This window comes from Lytechinus variegatus, chromosome 16 (genome assembly GCF_018143015.1).
Source record: "Lytechinus variegatus isolate NC3 chromosome 16, Lvar_3.0, whole genome shotgun sequence".
NCBI lineage: Eukaryota > Metazoa > Echinodermata > Echinoidea > Temnopleuroida > Toxopneustidae > Lytechinus > Lytechinus variegatus.
The window spans coordinates 22,033,722-22,049,949 of NC_054755.1; the positions used below are offsets into that span (position 1 = coordinate 22,033,722).

The 16,228-nt window shown below is 38.0% G+C and overlaps 1 protein-coding gene and 1 long non-coding RNA gene across 2 annotated transcripts; one reads left to right on the forward strand and one right to left on the reverse strand.

Moving 5' to 3' along the window:
* Positions 1-328: 328 nt before the first annotated feature.
* On the reverse strand, positions 329-1,401 carry LOC121429990. Its single transcript, XR_005971987.1, has 2 exons — positions 1,364-1,401; positions 329-493 (listed from the first exon to the last, which is right to left on the reverse strand). It is a non-coding gene; the product is annotated as an uncharacterized LOC121429990 (long non-coding RNA).
* An 11,463-nt stretch (positions 1,402-12,864) lies between these two features.
* Positions 12,865-13,530, forward strand: LOC121430283 (fibrinogen alpha chain-like). The gene has a single exon (XM_041627561.1). It carries the CDS (start codon positions 12,865-12,867, stop codon positions 13,528-13,530), a length of 666 nt encoding a protein of 221 aa, XP_041483495.1.
* Positions 13,531-16,228: the final 2,698 nt, after the last annotated feature.

Genomic DNA, 16,228 nt, shown 5'->3' on the forward strand with positions numbered 1-16,228 from the left:
CCCAAGAATTGAACACTTTGATCAAATTTGGAAGTTCAACTTAATGTAACTGACAATATATAACTGAAAATATATAATAAAAGGCAAAATAATAATTATGAGAAAAATAATAAAGAAAAACAGTTACTCAAATCAAATTCACTCAAAACCATACACTAATGTACTCTCCTCAAAAATCAGTTCTCACTTTTAGGTATTGATCATTCATTCAGTCAATAAAATAATAAAAACAGAGACAGGAGGTCCTCCTCAAAATAAACACAAACACAGTGTCTCACACACTACACATTAAGAGTAAAATCAGTTTGTATCTTTCGTGGGATTTGTCTTTATGTAAATCTGGATTCTTCTTGTTAGTAGGGCCTTAGGTCACTCTGACTTGAACTTAAAACTTCCAATCTCAAGAAGGCAAGATATCTCAGTAGATAGTCATTGTCAAGATGTTTAGGAGTTCAATCTGGAGGTGAGGTTATTCATGATGGCATCTGATATTCTGGCAAAAAGAATGAGAAATAAAAAAGTGCATAAATACAATTATTTATTTTTTCAATGCAAATTAAATAAACGAGTCATTCAAGATAGTGTGTATTTTTAGAGGGGGGGGGGGGGATGATGGCATATTTTAGTCCAAATTATTTTTATCTTCATTTTTTTCCACTTTGTATTACCATTTATTCAAAAATTGCAATAAACATATTAATAAATGAGTTTTAATCTAGTTGGCAAAAGAAAAACCAGTGGCGGCGGCAGTGCAAAGAAAATGCCAGTAAAAAGCAATAAAGCACTGTGTCTGAGTGACTGACACCACGGCACTGACAGTGAGGTGAATGTACTTCATTTTCCAGTGCATGCACATTATTGCCCCATCATATTCACTCGTTTTCAGAAAATATTTAGTTATTCCTCATATGACCATGATTATCTCCTTCATGTCTGGTGTTTATTCATGATTTTAAATTCAGGAAATCATTTAGCAAACAAAGAAAACAAAGCATTTCTTGACTGTGATTCCGTGTGATTCAAGTTCTATTTCATTTCTGTGTATCACACGTACGCACGTACGTGACGTAATCGTGATCTCTAATCTGCTAATTGTTATGTTAATTAATCATCCCGTGCGCGCGATTAAAATGGCTCGAAATTCGACCAAATTCAAGGGCAGCTCAGCTTGTAAACCTCACTGAGAAGGGCTTCCACAGCCTTTGCGATTCCCCGCGCTGCAATTTAACTGCAAGACACAGAAAGGAAATCAATTCAAGTTTCACAATCAACAGAAAATCCAGAACCCTTCGAGACCCATTTTGCAAGAAATACAACTAAATAAGGTAAGAATTGAGAGCAACTCACGACACTTTTGACTTACCGACACTTTCATGGTTATTTTTGGAAGATTTCATGGAATTTGGGGCACGAAAATGACTTCGGTAGCTCGCGAAAGTCCTATGCATTACGATGACATATTTTTCATCGCACGGGAGGACAATCACAAAGAGAAAATATCATATTCATCCGCGCTGACAGGGGCTTAATTTTGACGATATCGCATCGCTATGCGATTTCACTCATTGACAAGCGGACGAAACTTACGTACAAATTTTGAGCACTTCCGCGACAGCGCCATCTAGTGACTACGGCCGTGCCTAAGTCTGTACTTGATGGAAGGTAATTTCATTGCACGTAGCCTTCTGCCATAGTCCATATCCTTCAGGGTTGGTACTAGCTTGGTTGCTCGTCGCTGGACTTTCTCAATAGCCTTCAGGTCAGAGGTATATCTTGGGTACCATATCCCATTTGCATATTCCAGAATTGGTCTCACAAGTGACTTGTATAACCTCTTGATGTTGTCTTTGTCTCTATGCACAAAGGTTCGTCGAATCGTAGCAAGCACACGGTTTGCTTTCAAGACTGCACTGGCTACATGGGAGTGGAAATTCAGTTGAGAGTCCATGATGACTCCCAAGTCTCTTTCCTCTGAAACTTCCTCCAGCATATCTCCATCTAGATGATACTGATGATGGGAATTTTGATGACCAAGATGGAGGTATCTGCACTTTGCTGTATTGAACTGAAGCTGCCACATCTTGGACCACTTAGCTAAGTTGTCTAAGTCAGCTTGCAGCCTGTCACAGTCCTCCTCCATTCTGATCTCTCTGAACAGTTTGGTGTCATCAGCATATATCTTTACGATACTGCTTACTACCTCAGGCAGATCATTGATGAACACAACAAAGACCATCGGTCCGAGAACACTACCTTGAGGCACGCCACTTCTAACAGGTAACCATTGTGATGATTTTCCATTGATGACAACTCTCTGCCTGCGGTGAGTCAAGAAACTATAAAGCCATTTCTCCAGACTACCTGCTATACCATAAGATCTTAGCTTGCTCATTAGTCGTTCATGTGGCACAGAGTCGAAAGCCTTACAAAAGTCAAGGTAGATGGCATCGATTTCACATCCTTTATCAAGAGAGGCAGTCCACAATTCCATGACCTCTAGCAGTTGCGTAATACAAGACCTTCCTGGAAGAAATCCATGTTGTGCATCACACAATAAATCATTCTGAATTAGTTGCTTGAGGATGGCGTCACGCACAACAGATTCCATCACCTTGCTGATAACTGAGGTCAGGCTTATTGGTCTGTAGTTTTCCACTGCATCCTTCTTTCCTTTCTTGTGAATAGGTGTGATGTTAGCATCTTTCCATGATTGTGGAAGACATCCTTCTTTCAAGGACTTTCTGAAGATAAGCGCAAGAGGTATGCAAATTGTTCCAGCAGTTTCTTTGAGAACTCTGGGGTGAAATCCATCAGGCCCAGATGATTTTGAACACTTCAGTAATTTCAGTTTGTTCTTCACGGTACTTGTGGTAATGTCCAAGTCGGTTAAGAGATTACCTTTGTGTCTGTCTACCAAAGTTGGGATCTGCTGCACATTTTCATCTGTAAATACACTGTTGAAAAAAAGGTTAAAGAGTTCAGCTTTGTCCTCATCCTTCTCAGCAGTGATTCCGTCTTGATTTTTCATGACCCCAAAATTAGCTTTGCATTTTCGTGAGCTATTTGCATATCTCCAGAAAGCTTTGGGGTTAGACTTGATATTGTCGGCAATGTCCTTTTCAAATTTCCTGGGAAGATTCCTTGTCATCTTTCGAAATTTAATAGCTTCTTCTCTTGATCGCAGATAATCTACATCATCGCCACTTTTACGAAATTTTTTCCAAGATCTATGTTTCTTCTGTTGTCTGAGAGCTTCTTTTGTCATCCAGACTTTCTTCTTCTTTAGTCTAACCCCTGTGGTCTTGGGGATGTGGCGGTCTATTGCTGCTTGATAGGTGATTGAGAAGAAGTTCCACGACTCATCTACATTCATGGACTCCAATTCACTATACCAATCTTTGTCAATGATGGTATCATTTATTGCCTGGTAGTCACCTTTATGGTATCGATACCTTTCCTCTTTTCTCAATGTCTGTTCTGCGTATAAATTTACATTAATAAGGATACATTGGTGATCGCTTAAACCTAGGCCAGGCAGGTAAGATATATTTCCAATCATTCCTTCTTCATTGGTGATCAAAAGGTCCAGTATATGTGGTTGTTGTCCTGTCCGGTATCGTGTGTACTCATCTATATGCTGATGAAGGAAACAGTCACTCAAGCAGTCGATAAACTTCTGTTCATGCGAAAGATGGGATGTCCAGTTCTCCCAGTTGATGTTTGGGTAATTAAAGTCACCAACGATGATCAGGTGCGAAGGATTGCTATCTGCAACTTTATACAGCAGCTCAGTCACCATATCAGTATTTGAATTATCTCTGTTAGAAGTTGGACTGCGGTAGATGCCTCCCAGAATTAATGAGTCCATTCCTTTCAGCCTCATATTTACCCACACACATTCATCAAAGCTTGACTCAAAACTTATTTCCTTGACCAAACTAGCATAGTGTTTGTGCACATACAACAAGACCCCTCTTACATCTTCTTTGTCAATATTTGAAAATTGGACATAGTCTTCAAGCTGATAATTTTGCACAGTCGGCTTGATATCATAATTTTTGGGTAGGCATTCACAGATAATAACAATATCAGCTGTACATTGTTCCAGAAGCAGAGAGAGTTCATCCAGTTTGTTGAGTAGACAGTCACTATTGGTATACAAAATTTTCAAATGTCCAATGATAGAGTCGACACCTGCTTTTCTGTGCACCTAACCAAACTCTTCTTCAGTTACTGTATCATCATTATTCGAGTGCATATCATTAGATTCGTCTGCTTCTGTTTCAGAATCATCCAAGTCAGTTTCTCCTTCTGTTTCTGAATTATCATCAGTTTCTCCATTCTCTGTATCTGCTTCTTCAGAGCTATTTCCCTCATCATCTGTATCAGTGTTATCCGAGTCAATTTCTCTTCTTACTTTATTTACAATATCAGAGTCATTATCTCCAATTCCTGACACATTTGAGACAATTGCCTCAGTTTCTCTGTCTCCATCATGGTCATCTACATGTACATCCGCAGGGTCTGAGTCTACTTCTCTAATTTCTGTGTTTGGAATGTCAGATTTAAGATCTCCACTGTCTGCAGTATTTGCATGAGTTTCACTATCATACGAAATGTCAACAAGTGTGTCATGTGCAGTACAAGCACCATTTGAAAGGATTTCTCCAATATCTGTCTTTAAAATCAAAGTCCATTTCCTCAGTGTTTTTTGCATTGGATTCCTCTATATCTCTCTCCATTTCTTCATCAGTTTTGACTATTTCTTTCTCGTTTTCTGCAACAAACTCCTCAATTTCTTCATCTGTTTTTGCTCTATATTCCTTGATTTCTTTCTTCATTTCTGCATGAGATATGTTAACTTCTGTCTCCATTTCTGCATAAGACTCTTCTATTTTTGCACGGGTTTTGATTATTTCTTTCTTCACTTCTGCATCAAAGTCGACAATTTCTTTTTCCATTTCTGAGTCAGACTCATCTTTTTCTTTCTCCAATCTGGCATTGGATTCCTCTATTTCTTTCTCCATTTTTGCATTCCATTCCTCAATTGCTTTCATTTTGGCATTAGATTTGACTATTTCTTTATCTATTTCTGTCATAGAGTCTTCTCTTTCTTCAGCATTGGAATCGTCTATTTCTTTTTCATTTTCTGCATCAGATTCGATTTCCTTTTCCATCTTCGTATTGGATAGGTCTATCTCTTTCTTCATTTCTTCGTCAGTTTTGACAAATTTGTTCTCCATTTCTGCATCAGGTTCCTTCATTTTTTTACCCATTTCGGCATTGAACTTGTCTATTTCTTTCTCGATTTCTGTGTCAGATTCGTATATTTCTTTCTCCTTTTCTGCATGAGATTTGTCTATTTCTTTTTCCATTTCTTCATCACTTTCCACAATTTCTTTTGCTAATTCTGCATAGGATTTGTCTATTTCTTTCTCTATTTCCGTGTCAGATTCCTCAAATTCATCTACTTGTCGGTTCTGTCGGGTCCCGATGCATGAGAAAAATGGGTGCCATGCGTGAGTTCGTGAGACGGACCCTGAATGCGTGAGTCTCACGCACAATGCGTGAGACTTGGTAGCTCTGCGCTTAGCCTTAGGCTATAGCAGGGATTCTCAAATGGTGGCGCACGCGCCACTTGTGGCGCACCGAGCCTTGCGGAGTGGCGCTTGGGAGTTGGTATAAAAAAAGTAAAAATAAGGAAAAATTGGGGAAATAAAAATGTATCTACCAGTAACCTGGAAATAAGGATTTGGTGATCATTTTAATACAAACAAAAAACAAAAACTCTTTACTTGACACTTAATTGCTTATTGATTTCCTCAAATTTTGTCCAATTTAGCACTCGATAACCCCTATTATGGATGGTGTTCTCCTTTTTATTTATCTTACAAAGTTTATGTGCCACAGAAGTGATATGAAAACCCCGTTTGTAGGATTTCTATTTCAACGGCGATAAATTTTGCATTTCCAGAGTATAAGTTTTGGTTAAGAGTTAAACATCAAATAATGTGATATTTAAAGAACATCCTGATCATAATAGATTATGAATTTGGGACATAACAAGCAGAAACCTTGTTTCCGGAGCTTGAAATCCGAAGTTGTAAAAGTGAAATATATGTATGCTCAGATGTATTGCTTGCCGTGATTGTCTGCATGCACTCTTGCTAAAGACGAACTGAATGAATAATACTGCACGTGAGTTGTAGAGAAAGATGGGCAGTTTGGGGCGCTAGGGCAGTGTAACGCCTAATTTTCAGCCCTTGCAAAATCGGGGAACGTAACTTTAGCCACTGGGGTACAGATGGGGGCCCCCATGTGTTTCACGGCCAAGAAAAAAAAAGGAGAAAGGGGAAAGAAAAAGAAAGGGAACGAGTGGAATTATCTTAATATTATGTCAAAATATATATTTTTGTATTGAAAAGTTCAATATTTTTACTTCAGCTGCCATATCTAGCCCTCTTGATTTTTTTTACCCATTACGCCACTTGCTTCAGCCAATAGATCTGGTGCAGAACAGTCTGAACTAGTGGTATCATTGGTATGTTGTGAACAAGTCACTGGTCATTTTTCTTTTAATATTAATATTGTGTAGTTTGTTGGCATTTGTATTTTTTCTGTTGATATCTATTGCAGCATATCTGCATGAGCAATTTAAAAGGCCTCATATTCCAAAACTTCTGGGGGCTCTGCCCCCTCGACCCCCATCAGGGGCCTCTGGACCCCCTCCGCTGATATTGCGTAATGGATAGTGGAGCATTACCGATTCTCAACAAGAAATGTGGCGCTTCCAAAAAAGTAATTGAGAATGGCTGAGCTAAAGCATATCATAAAAGATGAGCGACATGAATGACAGTCCTTGGAAAGACCCTTTCGTGCAATCGGCCTCTGGACCTTACGACGTAATTTGGCATACAGTACTCACCTGACAAGCGTGAAGTATGGTCAAAATAATTCTCCGAATAAATAGTTAAAACAGAAATCAAGCACTTAGTGACTTACCATGATTATATGGATGAAGGAACATGGCAAGACTTCCATATGTCCCCTCCACTAAAATTGAAAAAAAAATATCTAAGAGATTCAAGAAGGAAAAGTCGGATACATACCAAAATATGGCTTTATTCCGTCAAAAATTCGAGTGTGTGTAATTCCCAATGGCATCGGTTTATTTAGTCAGAAAAATAAATGCCCAATACTCTTGGAGAGTAGACTAGTCGTAATATCGGTTGATAATTGTTATGAAACCCATGGCTTTCAACAATTCCTGCTAAAAAGTGCTAGCTCAGTGAGTAAGGCGACAGACTGGAGATGCTTCGTTCTGCAGCGAGAGGTTCGAATCCAAGTTCCCACCGAAGTAAGAAGAAAAAAAAAAGAAAAAAGAGAAAGACAGAAGGGGGTTTTGGGAAGTAATTTTTTTAAATTAGTGGAGGGGACATATGGAAGTCTTTCCGTACTTGAATAGAAAGATGATGAAAAATGGTAAAAACACATTTTCAAAGTCTTAATCTAAAAATAATAAAATAGGCCTAGCCTAGGTCAAAATAGCTCATCAGTGATTTTGTTGATTTCTCAACTTTTCCCATAGAAAGAAAACACACGTTCGGTAATACGATACCTTTATCAGGTGACCAAAATATTTCACATCCGAAGAGGGGTCCGATTGGAAGCTAATATCAAATGGAAAAATGATTTCGGCAAATTTTGTACATATTTATATTTTGTAGGTAGGGCCTAATTGTGTATTTATGGTGAAAGTTTGGTGAATTTTATGAGAATAATAGGCCCTATTTTTAAAATGATTGAATTCATGAAAAGTGTTCGGTAATACGATCCACTACCATACTTTAGATCGGATAAAACGGGGAAGTGAATTTGCACGACAGCCGAGGTAAGTCACTGTTTTTGTTTTCCTTTTAACTTGATTTTTGTCAGTTCTTGGCAATTAATGCCAAGAGGGAATATTAATTTGCATTTTGTTCACGTTAACTTTCAAAAATTTTTATTCATTAAAGACAAAAATTGAAGAGCCCCAATGGGGGGATTTTGCATTGCAAGTCCCCTAAATATGGTGGCTGCACGATAGCGAGCCATCTGTGTACGAGGAGAGATTTTTAAAAAAATGTTAAAAAACTCCTTGAAACAGACGGCTGCCAACTGTCTAGCCCGGGCTAGCCAGGCGGCTTCTAGAAAATCATTTACTGACGTAGGCTTAGTCTTTAGAACGCAATGATGATGATTTTTTTATACACTGTCATATACTTCTTCATCAAAGTTTGGAAGCGGTACGTACATGTAGATGACACATTTACGCATACGGTAGATCCGCTGCCGATGGCCTTTTTGAGTCATGATATGAATTCACAGCACAGCAGCCATTCATTTGTTTCACCTAAATCACGATGCATCGGACTACACAGAGCGTCTGCAACGTTGGCGAAGAACCAAAGGAAACAAGGTGGTGGCGTAAACATCGGGCAAGTCTCTTCCGTCTTGTCATGATATTTTTCTCATTTTTGTCTCACTAGCTCACCTGCGTAGCAGAGTGAGACTACAGGCGCGGCTTTTCCGACGGCGGCGTTAACATCAAATCTTAACCTGAGGTTAAGTTTTTGAAATGACATCATAACTTAGAAAGTATATGGACCTAGTTCATGAAACTTGGCCATAAGGTTAATCAATTATTACTGAACATCCTATGAGAGTTTCATGTCACATGACCAAGGTCAAAGGTCATTTAGGGTCAATGAACTTAGACCATGTTGGGGGAATCAACATCAAAATCTTAAATGTCATCATAACTTCGGAAATATATGGACCTAGGTCATTAAACTGGGACATAAGATAATGAAGTATCACCAAACATCCTGCATGAGTTTCACGGCACATGACTAAGGTCAAAGGTCATTTGGGGTCAATGAACTTTGGCCGATTAGGGGATATCTATTGAATTACAATCAAAACTTCAAAAGTTTTTGGATCTGATTCATGAAACTTGGACATCCTGTGCTAGTTTCAGGTCACATGATCAAGGTCAAAGGTCATTTAGGGTCAATAAACTTTGGTCGAATTAGTGGTATTTGTTGAATTACCATCATAACTTTGAAAGTATATTGGTCTAGTTCATAAAACTTGGACACACATAAATGGACATGTGGGGCTAATATGTATTCAGAAGATATCACCGAAACCTGATCTGTTTGAACCAAACAGAAGTGAAAATTTGTCCTTTTACTAACAAATTACAGAGTTACTCCAATTTTTAGGAAATATGAACATTTTAAGAGCCTTTCATGAGTATGAACCATGAATTTTGACAGTTTTATGAGAGATTTCTGCTAGGATTTAGCCAAGCTTCGTTCTCGCAGCCAGTAGAGAATTTACCACGTGGGTTTTGTGGCTGTACTGTATATACTCTAGTAACACGTGCGATTCATTCTGTGTGTGTTCTGTGTGTGAATGACAGAATTTGTCGGGGGGGGGGGGGGGAATGGTTTGCAGTGAATTTGACAATTTCTGGAAAAATTATTGGCTCAACAATGGTTTTTATTTTGCTGGTCATGTCGGACCCTTAAAATCTTGCTATTTTTGGAAAAATTACTGGCCCGACAAATGACAATGATATTTTTAATGGTCATGTCGGACCAGTAAATCTTCCTATTTCTGAAAATCTACTGGCCCGACAGCGATTTTTACCGGTCTGGGACCGTCGGACCGCCGCTAGTTTCGAGCCCTGCCTTTAGTTTTATGTATCATTCGCCAATATTTATTATTATCTTGATTTTGGGTAATATAGCTACATTGGGCAAGCAATTCTCACAGCAGAATTCTCACAGTAGAGTGACCAAAATTAGGGTCGATATGATATTGACCCTAATTTTGGTGTTGGCACTGGCAGTGGCAGGCAAGATAATCACTTTAGAAAAAGAAATGCAATAACAAGGTAGATCAGTTCATGTCAAAGAGAGAAAAATTTCAACGGTTTATATTTCAGCGATATAAACCGTGTTATAGACCACAAAATAATTGCTTTATTTTTGATAAAATGATTTTATTTCAGCTGGTCAAATGCTGATTTTAATTATTAAAGGTCAAGTCCACCTCAGAAAAATGTTGATTGAAATCAATAGAGAAAAATCAGACAAGCGCAATGCTCAAAATTTCATCAAAATCGGATGTAAAATAAGAAAGTTATGACATTTCAAAGTTTCGCTTATTTTCAACAAAATAGTTATACGAACAAGCCTGTTACATCCAAATGAGAGAGTCGATGATGTCACTCACTATTTCTTTTGTTTTTTATTGTTTGAGTTATACAATATTTCAATTTTTACGAATTTGACGATTAGGACCTCCTTGCCTGAAGCACAAATTGTTAAAATAATGGAATTCCACCTGTTCAGGGAGGAATGAAACTTTATTTCACATGACAATGACGAGAAAATAAAAATATTTCATATTTCATATAATAAAATACAAAAGAAATAGTGAGTGAGTGATGTCATCAACTCTCTCATTTGGATGTAACTGGCTCGTTCATATAACTATTTTGTTGAAAATAAGCGAAACTTTAAAATGCTATATAATTTCTTATTTTACATCCGATTTTGATGAAATTTTCAGTGTTATGCTTGTTGAAATTTTTTCTTTTTATTCAAATCAAGTTTTTGTTGGGGTGGACTTGTCCTTTAATATCAAAAATTTTAATGTAGAAATCAGTAAATAATGATAATTAACTTACCAAATGGACCTCTTTCTGCTCATAACATCGGACGTCTTTGCTCAGTTGTGTGTGACTTTGTTCTGAAAATGAGCGCGCATGCGTCATGAGCATGCATTTCCAATTCAATCGGCCGATATATCTGATATTTGGGATCGTGCCATATTTGGAAGGGCATCAAATTTCTCGCCGTAAGGAACTCCCATGGAGGCCATTGCAAATTTTTTTTGCGATAGATCGAACATGTGCGATCTCGGCAGGGATATTTCTGACCTAAATCACTTCCCCTTTTATACAAGATTTTTTTATCATCGATCTTTTGGAGTCCATAATTAACGAGGGTCATAAGAATCTCTGAAAGTCAAAATCATGGATTTTACCCCTTGATTTGATTTCTGGAATATTTTTTTTGAGCAGCAACTTGGAGCTACTGTGTGTGTAGTTCAATAGCAGGTATGTTCATTTATATTTATGCATGCAAGTCTCTGTGGTAATGGAGAGGGAGTTGAAGTCATTTTCGTCCGATGTTTGGAACCGTCTGATGTTTTGGGACTTTACTCTAGATCTAAATGTGCTTTTTGGGATACCATGTACAAGCATTTTGCTTTTCGGTGTCCCAAACCATAATTTGATTTTATCATCCATTGTACATTGCTATTTTGATATGTGTTTTATGGTTGAATAAATAAATACAAACAAATACAAATATTGGTTTGACCCTTTTGGCCGAAAATTGTGGGTTTATTTTAAGAAATACACTTGCACTTAAAGCGGTGGTCTAGGCTGAAAATATTCATAGCTTAATACACAGAGTAGAACTCACTGAGCAAAACGCTGAAAGTTTCATCGAAATCGGATAACAAATAATAAAGTTATTGAAGTTTAAAGTTTAGCAATATTTTGTGAAAACAGTCGTCATGAATATTCATTAGGCGAGCTGATGATGTCACATCTCCACTTTCCGTTTTCTTATGTGATCATATTTTTTTCATTATTTCATACTTGTGTGAATAAAATGTCTCCCTTATAATGAAATAAGTTGCAGCAATAAATATCTAATGCACTAAATCAGTTGTCAATCCAATTTTTCTAGTTCTTGGAGGAAAAAATTTGAATAAACCTAATTTCATATAATAAAATACAAAAGAACAAGTGGAGACGTGACATCATCAGCCCACCTAATGAATATTCATGACGACTGTTTTTACAAATATTACTAAACTTTGAAATTCAATAACTTTGCTATTTGTTGTCCGATTTTGACGAAATTTTCGGCATTTTGCTTTGTGAATTCTGCTCTATTTATTAAGCTATAAATACTTTCAGCCTGGACCACCCCTTTGCACAGGAAAACAAAAGTAGAGGAGCATTTACTCACAGTCTGTTATTGTCGCCATTCTCGCCATGAGTATAGAGGGCGACAATAGAATAAGCAGTGCTAACTTAGACAAAAAAATACTTGCATCAGCTGATAAATATCGTGAATTTTGATATCATAAATTCACGTGATACACCATATCGAGCCCCCTCAAAACTTTTGGCTCATTACGCCACTGGGACAACCCCTTCAACAAAACAAACAAAAATCAACTTTGAGCGGCCAATTGGGGAAAATAAGGGTGATAAAATTGTTTCCCCCCCCTTATTGGCGGAAGCTGGATCCACCCCTGGAAGGAATGGGGGGGGGGGGATGACGGAATCATGCCTCCAGCCTTCAATACATCTGAAATAGCCCAGTCTCTTTTTTGGTGTTAAAGTTTGCAAAACTTATGATTGTATTATAAGCTGCTAGGTTAAAGAAGTTCAACAATCCTATGTTGAAATTTGAAATATTGATATGTTTCATCGTGTTTCGTTATCACAAATATAATTTCATGTTAATAAAGGTTTCACTTTCTGTTTAGTTTCATTCTTACAATTCTTTCTTTTATTTGGCAGAAAACCGGACGACCAGACAACATCTCTCTTCAGTCTTTGTATACACTGTAAATCTTCATTTACTGAAGTGGAACGGGTGAGACTCCCAACATGAATTCATCAGAAAGTGTTACAGCTGGGACTCCCAACATGAATTCATCAGAAAGTGTTACAGCTGGGACTCCCAACATGAATTCATCAGAAAGTGCTACGGTGGGACTTCTAACATGACTACATCAGAAAGCGCTACAGGTGAGACTCGAAACATGAATACATCAGAAAGCGCTGCAGGTGAGACTCCAAACAGGAATACATCAGAAAGCACTGCAGGTGAGACTCCAAACTGGAATACATCAGAAAGCGCTGCAGGTGAGACTCCAAACATGAATACATCAGAAAGAGGTACAGGTGGGACTCCCAACATGAATTCATCAGGAAGCGCTACGGGTGGGACTTCTAACACGACTACATCAGAAAGCGCTACAGGTGAGACTCGAAACATGAATACATCAGAAAGCGCTGCAGGTGAGACTCGAAACATGAATACATCAGAAAGCGCTGCAGGTGAGACTCCAAACAGGAATACATTAGAAAGCGCTGCAGGTGAGACTCCAAACATGAATACATCAGAAAGAGGTACAGGTGGGACTCCCAACATGAATTCATCAGGAAGCGCTACGGGTGGGACTCCTAACATGAATACATCAGAAAGCGCTAAAGGTGACACTCGAAACATGAATACATCAGAAAGCGCTGCAGGTGAGACTCCAAACATGAATACATCAGAAAGAGGTATGGGTGGGACTCCCTACATGAATACCGTACATCAGAAATGTGTGGTATGCCCATCAATAATTCGTCAGAAAAAGCTTTCAATGGGATTCCCAACATGAATTTATCAGACTGTGCTATGTGTGGGATCACCTTCGTAAAAGGGGCGAAGGGTTATGGTCGGATTAGACTAAGGAGATGTACTACCCTGGGAATAGCCCAGAAATTCTGTCGAGGGCCTGTGTGTTTGGACAATTTTGTGTGCCGAAAATGCGAGCGCTTCATGAAGAAATCAAAGAAGCAAAAAAGTTTTTTGATAGCTAAGAAAAAACTTTTGAAAAATGGGGCTCATTCAAAAGGTTTACAATTACCTGTTTGCTCCCCATCGCAAAATTCTGATAGTGGAGTCCAACAGAAACCTTGCGCTCAGGAAAATGAGGGAAGAGATAAAATCGAATCACCCACAAGCGCGGTTCCCATGGAGACTGGTCCTGAGGTTCAAGATTGGGATGATATGGAAGGAGAAGAAACCCAGAAATCACAGAGTTCAAGTCGATCCTTGCCAATAGATAAAGTCATTGCCTACCTGACGGAGTACAAATATCTGATCGGCTCAGGGCTCTCAGTAAGGTTTCTGCAACAGCCAAGCAAGCACTGATAACTGTAGTGGCAGAAATAATAAAAAACGAGGTATGTGAACTCTTTGTCATGTTTGAGAGGAGTAAAATTTTGTTTCGAAGGACAATGGGGAGCAAATTTGAATATTTCATATAAATACAAAAGAAATAGTTGGTGATGTCAACCCCCTCATTTGCATACTAACTCACCGATAAGGATGTAGAATTATTGTGAAATCAAACGAAACTTAATGTTTGATTGATTGACTGTTATTCAAATAAACTTTTTGTTGGGGCTTATTTGTCCTTCAAATGTTCAAAGGAATGGGAAGTAGCGAAATTGTATTGGAGAGTGTTGGGAGATCGTATTTGCATTAAGAATAGATCTATATAATACTGAATTTCATTTAACAAAAATAACAAATCTATTGAAATAGTATTGCTTTTATAAAACATTTGCAATTCAATGCAAGAAAGTCCAGCCGTAGAATGCCCGGGGAATATTGGGCCTTACAGTTTTAGACTGCTCATCATCAAGTCAACAGGATTTCAAACAAGGGGGCATCCCGATAAGAAAACTGAAAATTTGCTGAGATGGTAGGAGGCAACTAAAGGCTACTGAGTAAAAAACGCTTGACATCTTTTAATATGACAGTAAAAAAACAAAATAATGTTAAGTTTTTTTAAGTACTCAAACTAATTCTTAAGGTACAAGAGGTAAATAGAAGTTAGATAACAGAAGAGAGGATTTCTGTTATTTTATTTTGAACAATGAATATGATCCGTATTTCTGAACTCGGGTTTAGATTAACCGTAGTTTAAAGTTGTGGTTTAACTATGGAGAGCCAATTGGAGCACAAATCCGAACAGTTCACATTCAATATATTAACTCATCTGATACCCAAATTGTTCATAATTGTCTGGATATGACAACTGAAGTATTTTTCTTCATTATGAAAGCAAAAGGAAACAAAATAGTAAACATAAAAAATATACAATATAAACAGAATTTTTCAACTTTTGGCTTCCCACAATTTTAGCACAGAGTTAAAACATGGTCTAGTTAAATCTGACTTCAGAATACGGGTCGATGGATTTTATTTTCAGATAAAATCACAACCAAAGATCAAGGCATTTCAGCAACGTATCAGCCACTCTGCAGTCTCTTCATTTTCCTGGGTAAAAGCGATGGAGGAGGCTCAGGAGAGCTTACCGGCCACAGTCCAATGTATCTGGCTATGCTACCACTCAAAAGAAAAGAAAATATGATAGGTATGGAAAACATTGCCACTTGGTCTACCCCCACTCCTACTTTCCATTTGATCTCCTCCCACATGGGCCAATATTACTTGATCTACATTGTTCTATTTCTTCTCTACAACATATTTGGTCCAATTGTATCCTTTCTACCATTTTGTCTATTTTCCACTTTGACTTCCGCCATTTTGTCTGTTGTGAACCAAAGACAGTTTTTATTGTCTCACCTGCAGAGCAGAGCGAGACTATGGGGTCGCTTTTCCGATGGTGGCATCGTCAACATTGAAATCTTAACGGAGGTTAAGTTTTTGAAATGTCATCATAACTTCAGAAGTATATGGACTTGGACATAAGAGTAATCAATTGTTTCTTAACATTCTGCCTGAGTTTCATATCACATGACCAAGGTCAAAGGTCATTTATGGTCAATGAACTAGACCATGTTTGGGGAATCAATATCAAAATCTTATCCAAGGTTAAGTTTTTGTCTCACCTGCATAGCAGAGTGAGACTACAGGCGCCGCTTTTCCGACGGCGGCGGCGTCAACATTGAATCTTAACCTGAGGTTAAGTTTTTGAAATGACATCATAACTTAGAAAGTATATGGACCTAGTCCATGAAACTTGGCCATAAGGTTAATCAAGTATTACTGAACATCCTAGTAGAGTTTCATGTCACATGACCACGGTCAAAGGTCATTTAGGGTCAATGAACTTAGACCTTGTTGGGGGAATCAACATAAAAATCTTAACCTGAGGTTAAGTTTTTGAAATGTCATCATAACATAGAAAATATATGGACCTAGTTCATTAAACTTGGACAAAAGATTAATCAAGTATCCACCAAACATCCTGCATGAGTTTCACATCACATGACCAAGGTCATTTAGGGTCAAAGAACTTTGGCCGATTTGGGGGGTATCTGTTGAATTACAATCAAAACTTT

Excerpts from the sequence above, each read along its gene's own strand:
- LOC121430283 (XM_041627561.1), top strand. The coding sequence starts at position 12,865 with ATGACTACATCAGAAAGCGCTACAGGTGAGACTCGAAACATGAATACA.